Below are 8647 nucleotides of genomic sequence, written 5' to 3'. Positions count from 1 at the left end.
AAGCACAAGTACCTTCTGCTTTGTTGTTTTGTATTACATTAGCACCGAGAGATCAGCAAAGCTAGGCCCATCTAGTAAGGAACACTATGCTTGCAGTCTTTCAATAAGAATAAACAAGCAAACAAGGGGGAGAGAGGAGGAAAGGAGAACCACAGGGTAACAACAGGGCAGTGGGCGAACTTTCTTGTGGCTCATAACAAAACCAGGCAGCCTGCATCGCTCTCGGTGCTGGGGAAGTGAGAACACCAGGGGCAGTGAAGCCACAGGCAGCCGAACAGGCGCCCAGCGCTGCATCATCGCTGCAGGTTGGGAGGTGGACCAGACGCCGGCTGGTCAGGACTAGGGAACAGGGGAACTAGGCGGGGCTAAGAAAAGAGGGAACTAGAGTACGACTCTCGGGGGGAGAAGGAGGGGGAAGTGGGCGGGGCTAAGAGGGAGTTGGAATACAGGACGATGCTCGGAAGGGAGGAGGGGTAAGTGGGCGGGGCTAAGAGAAGAGGGAACTGGAATATGACACCGGGGAAGGAGGGGCAACGCGCGTGATTGAGGTGACGCGGTGAGGTCAAAGTTCGCGCAGATCCCGGAACTGCGGCGGGTGGGCGCGGGTAGTGCTCTAAGTGCAGTGACGGACGCGCCCACCGAGTGCAGGCAGCAGGGGGAGAAGGACGAAACATGGCGACTTTTATCTCGGTGCAGTCGAAGAAGGCCTCAGAGGTGGACCTGGTCAAGCCGCTCTCCAAGTTCATCCAGCAGACGTACCCGTCCGGGGAGGAACAGACCGAGCACTGCCGCGCGGCCGAGGAGCTCAACAAGCTGCGCAAGAGCGCGGTGGGCCGGCCGCTCGACAAGCACGAGAGCTCGCTCGAGACGCTGCTGAGGTGCGGCAGAGGAGCGCGCTGGGGGGCGGTGTGGGGTGGGAGTGGCCCCGTGCGGAGAAGGTCGGCGCTGTGCTCCGGCGAGCTGCAGAGCGAACGCCCGCCGCGGTCTCTGGCGGTGGGAGCCGCGAGGGACGAACCGGGCGGCGGCGGGCAGGACTAGGGAGGGACGGGCGGTAACTGTAAGACTGCGGAGCGGCGTTGGCGTTTCCCAGCCGGGCCGTGGAAATTGCGCTCCCCAGTGGGGTGAGTCCTCCCTTCCTTCGGGGGGCAGCGGGGTGGGTCCCCGTCTCCCCCACCCCCCGCCTTCTGGCAGAACGGCAGGTTTTTTTTAACCTCAGCTGAGTTCGCGTCACCTGCGTGACGTCAGGGGTCCGCGCGCCGTGCCGGGGCCCCTTGGGCGGGTCGCGTCTCATTTGACGCTGCAGGCGCCTCCCCGGGCCAAGGGGTGCGATTGGGGCCGGGCAGGCAGGTGGGAGCTGCGTCGGCGGCCTCTGCGGCCCGCTGCCATGAGTGGTAACTCCTAAGTGCATTCTTACTGGCGCTTGCCGAAGGCCTGCAGCCTTCCCCCCGCCACGCGCACGGCGCCTCCGTTTTCATTCTACTTCCCCCTAGACTGCTGCCCCTTAACTTTGGGGTGGTTTCTTGTGTGCCTTGCGTCGCTTCCCGGCTTCCCGTGTCTGGGTGCTGCTCACTGTAGGGCCCTAATGTCCAACCAGTTCTGAAGCAGTAGCCACAGTAGTGAATTAGCCGCATTATTTTGAAAATATATGTATTGTTCAAGCTAACTAGACACACTCAACGGGCCAAATAGCCCCATGTGATTAGAGTGTTTGCCGTCACGGCTACGGGGAATTCCCTGTGCCAGGGATATTTGCACTTCAGGCGAGTGGCATGGCATTGAAAAAGGAACTTGGCACAGTTGTGCTGCTGCTCCAAACCTGCTGGACTGTTCATGTGAGCAGTTTCTGTGTCTAACATTTGGGGATGTTATGGGAATCACTTGCTCCTTAACCCGTGGGAGTGCTCCACCTTTCTTCTTCTTGGCTGGATCAGGCAGAGCTTGCTTGGGAAAACATGGATCTGGGGGCTGATTACAGGTTTCAGCCTACCAAGTGACTTTTATTAATATCTAAATAACAGAGTGCATGTTGGGACTTGTAATGACTGATCCCTTGCTAAAATTGAAGGAATGACTGCAATCTGTTTAGTTTTGTGTGACTGGTGTGAAGTCCTTTGGCAAGTTGTGTCAGAGAGGTAGCTGTGTCAATCTGTATCTTCACAAAACAAAATACACGGTGAAGAAGTGGGTCTGTCCCACAAGAGCTCATCCCCTAATAAAATAATATTGTTAGTCTTTAAGGTGCTATAGGAATGCCTTTTTTAATGCTTTGGGAAAATGCTGCATTAATGAGGCAAAATCTAGTTTTACCCATCTTGGAAATACCCCATATAGCCACTTTGATAGCAAAGAGAGCAAGTTATGCTGCCCACTTACACAGGCAAAAGATACTGTAAAAGGATCCATATGAGCAACTGTCCTCTAAAATGGGAATTAGACCAAATGTAGGCTTACACTGCAAAGTGTTTTGAGCAGCATCCTCAGTAGCTTTGTGAGTTCATTCTGCTTACTGGTACAGGACAGCTAAGTTAATCACCCTTCACCCCAATCTCCTGCCCTCGTTCTGCACAGCAGCCCTGTTGCATTCTCCACACAGACAGACAGACAGAGACAGCTTAATTTAATTCTTGACACTCCTCCCCCCCTCCCCCCGGGTCCCTCTGCTCTTTGATTTGCTCACCTTGATAATTTTTTTCTGATTTGTCAACTTTGATTACTGTTTTTGGTTCTCTATGCCTTAAGTATTGAGTCTTTTCTGGTCTGGCTATGGTCTGAAGAAGTGGGTCTGTCCCACGAAAGCTCACCTAATAAATTATTTTGCTAGTCTTTAAAGTGCTACTTGACTGCTTTTTGTTTTGATAGCGTATGGACTAGCTCAGCTCCTTTTCTGTTAGGTCAAAGTAGTTCATGGGTGTATGGCTGGGGGGGATGAGAATGAGCTGATGTTGACAGAAGTGATTTTAAGGTTGTTTTAAAAAAAAAAAAAAAAATCACATGCTGAAATATTTGTATTTGCTTCCTGTACACTTCTAGGTCCAATTCAGTGTGTTAGCAATTAATGTATATTAGATCCTTTAAAAAGTTACAGGCCTGGTCCACATGAAAAATAAGCTGACCTAGCTACATTGTTCAGGGTTGTGAAAAAGTTCACACCTTCTGTGGAATTAGGCAAACTTAACCCCCCACTTCTTCAGAAGTGGGGTCTGTCCCATGAAAGCTCACCTAATACATTATTTTTCTAGTCTTTAAAGTGCTACTTGACTGCTTTTTGTTTTGATACTTCGACCTAAAAATGCTTTTAGTAGAAGCTATCTTGGAATGCTAGAAATAAACTGATTTGCCATCTGAAGTCTATTTGAATGTCCAGTTTGCAAACTGTGTACAACATTAATCTCTGATTAGCACTTTTAGAGGGCCTGTTATATTCCTATCAGAGCAGAGGTGTTACTGAGGAAAAGGAGGAAGCAGTTTTTCTGCATGGCTTGATTTAAGTTTTGTCACCTGCCGAGAGTGAGATATAGAGAAAAATGTTCATTTTATCATAGAACGTAAGACCTGGAAGGGACCTTGAGAGGTCATGGAGTCCAGTTCCCTGACCTCTCCTCAGGACCAGGCACTGTGTAGACCATCCCCAATAGGTGTCTGTCTAACCTGGTCTTAAGTATCTCCAGTAATGGAGATTCCACAGCCTCCCCAGGAATTTACTCCAGAGTTTAACCACCCTGACAGCTAGGAAGTTTTTCCTTATGTCTAATCTAAACCTCCCTTGCTGCAGTTTAAGACCATTGCTCCTTGTCCTATTTTCAGAGGCCAAGGAGAACAATTTTTCTCCCTCCTTGTAACCTCTTTGAGGTATTTGAAAACCACTGTAATGTCCCCTCTGAGTCTTCTGTTTGCTAAACTAAACAAGCCCAGTTCTTTCAGTCTTTCCTCATAGCTCTTGTTCACTAGACCTTTATGTGCTCTGCTTCTGTAAGGTATGTTTCTAGAATTCAGGGATCATGAAATAGTTTCGTAAAGTTGTTAGTCCTTCATTCAGAGTTGTCTTCCTTGCTTTAAATCAGTGTAAATACACCATATCCCATATTTTAATCCAGTATTTATTGGCGAAGTGAGGCTCTAGTCAAAGTGATGACATTTCTGTCTGTTGGATGTAGCGTAGTTCCCGAACATTGTATCAAATCTGTTCCTTCCGGGAGTGTTCTCAGCCTCACTGGGCAGAACCCTATAGATTTTGATGAAAATTAGGAAAACCTGAAAAGAGGCTTGTGCGGCTATGGAGTGGATGATTAGCCAGCAGAGGGAGTGAAGAATAAAAAGAGCTTTATTCTTCTAATGCCCTGCCTTCAGTTTGGAAGGGGATGGGGGAGAAGGAGAGGGTTTCTCCTTTCCAGTTCAGGGAAAGGATGGGTGTGTTGCAGGAGAAGATGAAGGGAGAGAGAGTCAGAAAGGCCTTGGCATGAGGAAAGAATACTGAGGGTTTTTCAAGGAGTCGCTAAGGAGGAAGGGAATGGGTGTGTGGCACAAAGGGATTTTATGGGGGTGACTGTAGGGAAACTGAGCCCTTGGTGTATGCAATAAGTTCAGTGAATGGAAGTGTGGAACCTTCTGGTTTACTTTCATTATTGCTGGCCCCACAGTAGTAGAGAATTGGGTCCCATTGTGCTGTGACAACACAGTGATCAAAGAATTTAGACAAATGGTTGGTGGTAGAGAGAATATACAGGTTGTCAGCAGTGGTGGTTGGCAAATTTTGCGTTAGTTTCATCATTTTTAAAATTTAATTTATTTCTTGGTAACACAGCACAAATGTCAAGGGCAGATTTGTTTCCCTGTTTGTACCTTTGCACAAGAAGCTCTTTACTCCTTCTATTACCTGTGTATAGATGGAAGAGACAAGTCATCTGTGTGGTTTGCCTTCCATCCACATCTGTCCCGAGATACACAGTGGAGGCACATTATGCATTCTGCAGTCTCTCCCAGGATGTTGCAGAGTAGTGGGGGGAGGTACATGGCTTGTATGTGGAAAGCCACCCGCTTTTTCCTCAATGTAAACAAAACCTATATAAGTCTTAATCTGGTACTTACCTTAGCCCTGTTTTCTGTTGCTTTAGATACTACGATCAGCTGTGTTCCATAGAACCAAAATTTCCATTTTCTGAAAATCAGGTAAGGTGTAGATTATGTGCATTTCCTTCACATATAATATATCAGGGCAATATTTCATGGAAACCAGATGTGTATATTTTTAAGACTGTTTGTTTGTTTGTTTCTTTTACTGCTCCTTTTAGGTCAATGTTTAATCCTGTATGTCTCCCAGGAAAGACAATAACATAAACGTGTGTGTGTGTAAAATGTATTGCTACATCATTTTCATCTCCTGATTTTTAGTAATTTATTTTTCTGCTGCGTATCCCTTGAAATCCTTTTGCGTACCATGCTTCGGGAAACACTGTCCTAGGATATAGGACAGGGATTGGTGAATACCATCTTGTGGACCAGATCAGTTCCTCAAGATTTCGTACTTGGGTGGGCCTGCATGTCTGTATTTACCTATGTTTCTGCAGGTACTGGGCAATTGCAGCTGTCATTAGCTGTGGACTACCATTCGTGGTCAATGGGAGCAATGGCAAGTGGTGTCCTGGTCCATACCATTTCCTGATACACCCATTGGCCATGAAGGTAGCCTGTTACCTGTGGAGTCGCAGGTAAATATAGCGGTGTCATTCCAGCAGTGACTAATTCTGGCAGAACACTGCTTTTTTTTATTGCTCATCCTTGATGTGTATGATCTCGTCTAAAAGCGTACAGACTACTATTTAATTACTGTTTTTCCTGGCAGGTCGAACTGAATTCAGGTGCCAGTGGTTCTTTCCAGTATGCATCTCTGACCATTTGTGAATAGGGATCCAAACAGCCTTCCTGTAACGGTGTTTTTTGTTCTTAACAATAGGGACAGAACATTAAACAAAAAAAAAATAAAACAAAAGGTCAAGACAGGGTTCTCTTATGCTCAGACTCCAGGCAGACTTAGTTTGCACCATACACCAAACCTCTGGGTTTCTGCACCTGTCTCCTAATGCTCTCTCCCCATTGCTGTTGAGGGAGTTTAGTAGTGTTTTAAAGTCCAGCTTTTCCTTTTAGCGTGGATCTGCTTGGTAAAACCAGTTTGAATGCTGGTTTCAGAAGCGGAAATTCAAAGTGAATGTCTTTGTATAGTCTCTGAAGTGTTTGCTGCGAAGTGTGTATCGGGAGCCACATATGCACACCTAAGAAGGAATGTGGATTTCTTCAACAGTCCTGTTGTTAACTCAGTGTATGTATGCAGTAAGCAGCACAATAATCTCTGCAAGAAATGGTATTCACAACTTTTATTTGTAGAGTATCTTTAAATCTGTCATAGTTTTTCCCCTGTGGTGCTCTACCCCATCCCCACCCCTGCGGGGGGGGGCGGGAAGTCAATATACTTTGGAGAAAGTTTTAAAATTCCTTGAAGCTTTGGAAATTTCTCATGGTGGTGCATTCCTTAGGAGAAGGAGGTTCTTTTCTGTCATTCACAGGTATAAGTTTTCTTTTGAAATATGAGCATTAAAAACCTATTTTGAGGATCTGTGAAACTTGTTTATTTGAAGAAATTTTGTGTAAAATCAGTTTCAATTACACATTTTCCTACTCAATTTTCTAAGACTGTAGTCTTAAGGTTCATAGGGTTGTAACACTTTGCTAGACATTACAATACAGTAAACCCCTGAAATGCGTGACTTCAAGTTGCGCTTAACTTGCCTTAACATGAGTTAAGTGCAGCTTGAGGCCACTCTGCGGCTGTCTGCCTGCATGGCTCCCCCAGCTGGGGAGAAGCTGTGTCTGGCTCTCTGCTTACTGGAGCCAGGAAACTGACCAGCGATGAGCTGGTCTGTTTCCTGTCTCCTGTCAGCAGAGGGGAGCCTGGAGCAGGCTGCTGCCTCCTTCCCAGCTCCCCACCTCACTGTGGGCACCAGGAAACTGAGCCAGGTCCACTTCCTGGACCCAGGAAACTGAGGAGAAATCAACCCCCTGCGTAAGCTGGGGGTCTACTCTACTTTAATTAGAAGAAAACAGATAAAGCTGTGTAGCGAATGCCTTTTTAAAATAAGTCTTTCTAAAATAAATGCAGAGCGGTCTTCTCTTCTTTCAGGTCTGTGTGACATTTACATGGAAAGATGCCTTTGATAAAGGGTCGCTTTTTGGAGGATCTGTCAAACTTGGTATGTAAATCTTCTTCTAATACTGAATTTTGAGACTACTGATGTTGTAATGGTGGTCTGATTTTTCAGCATCCCTTCTTTTTTAAAACTATGGCTGTTGCAATGAATCCAGGCACTAGAATTCCCCCTGGCAATTTTATCCTTTTGGAGCTATGCAACCAGTTGCCGCAGCATTGCAGGAGAGCCTATTCAGAATAAGGCAGCTTTTATTAGCCAATTGGAATATGGTATTTTAAGGTACTCTTTTAGCAAGTAAAAGCAAAACTTACACATTGTGACTGTATTGCCAGCACTGCCTTCCTCCCTGGGCCCCACTATCCAGGGTTGTGTTTCTGTACTGAGCAGCAGAATACTTATTACAGCTCCTGATGCATTCGTTGTTTCAAGCTCTACTCCTGTTTTCTTGTGCCCTGCTGACAAAGGGAAGTAGTTGTTTGACATTGTCTGGTGGTTGGTCTTCCATATTTTCTTCAAGGAAATTCAGTGTGATGACAGTTATTGGGGGTCCATTCTTACCAACCCAGAATATATACATGACCATCATCCATCTCTTATCCCCCGTCTTAGATGAGAATTTAAGCCCCTCAGTTTGCTAGGACATAATACAAAAGTGAGTGGAGAAACAAAATACTCGCAATTCTCCTTAAACACAAACATTTCTCACATGGTAGTACATGAAGTCACTGTATTCAGCTGGCTTGCCTCTCATGGCTGGTATGTCACTTGGCTTCTTATTGAAGCCAAAAAGATGCATTTATTACAGTTCTGCTTGATGTTGTGGTGTTCTGCTGGGCCATACTTCCTCTCCATCAAGTGGTGAAACATTGAAGTCCCTGGGTAACAACAAGAACTGAAGGGAAGACAGGAATAGTTTGCTTTCTCCTTCAGCTGTTTTGTGTCAGCTGTATCACTGTGCACCTGTCTTTTTACCTTTCTTTCCTCTCTCCTGTTAATTTTTCTACAGTATGCTTTATTGTGTGGGGAAAGGAAAGTATTTAGGGAAGAGACTAGTTTAGTGCAAATGGGTGGGGAAAAGCACTAACAGCAGCAGTGAGTTCACCCTGTCACTTCATGTCAGCTGCCTATGACTAATAACCTCTTCAAGGCTGCTGTTGGGTTTGGATGCTTGATATTTAGAGCCAAGTGTTTCCCAATATTTGGGTTAATTACGTCATCTTGGATGGGGAAGGACTGCTGGCGTTAGACAGACCATTCAGTTCTCCCTAGTGAAGGTTTAGTTGAAATAAAGTCTACCCTGCAGCTGGGAGGTGTAATACCGAACTGCGACAGATTTCTAAGAGGCCATACTGAGTCAGAGTAGAAGTCCATCTAGTCTGGCATCTTGTGTCTTTTGATGTTTCTGAGAAAATGAATAGAACAAGGTAGTTTTGAGTGATCTGTCCCAT

At 46.0% G+C, this 8647-nt stretch overlaps 1 protein-coding gene across 2 annotated transcripts in view; it reads left to right on the top strand.

Annotated features, from left to right (window-relative positions):
• The first annotated feature begins 565 nt into the window (after positions 1-565).
• PDCD6IP (programmed cell death 6 interacting protein) overlaps positions 566-8647 on the top strand; it is a 42909-nt gene continuing 34827 nt past the window's right edge. For both annotated transcript variants that reach the window (XM_074988195.1, XM_074988194.1), the window contains exons 1-3: positions 566-878; positions 5112-5166; positions 7172-7241. In XM_074988195.1, coding sequence (XP_074844296.1) covers positions 673-878; positions 5112-5166; positions 7172-7241 — 331 coding nt within the window. In that variant the 5' untranslated portion in view covers positions 566-672. The remainder of the gene's footprint in view (positions 879-5111; positions 5167-7171; positions 7242-8647) is intronic.

The sequence above is a fragment of the Carettochelys insculpta genome, chromosome 2 (assembly GCF_033958435.1).
Source record: "Carettochelys insculpta isolate YL-2023 chromosome 2, ASM3395843v1, whole genome shotgun sequence".
Taxonomy (NCBI): domain Eukaryota; kingdom Metazoa; phylum Chordata; order Testudines; family Carettochelyidae; genus Carettochelys; species Carettochelys insculpta.
Note: the sequence above shows the minus strand (reverse complement) of the source record. Positions and strands in the feature narration are given on the sequence as shown.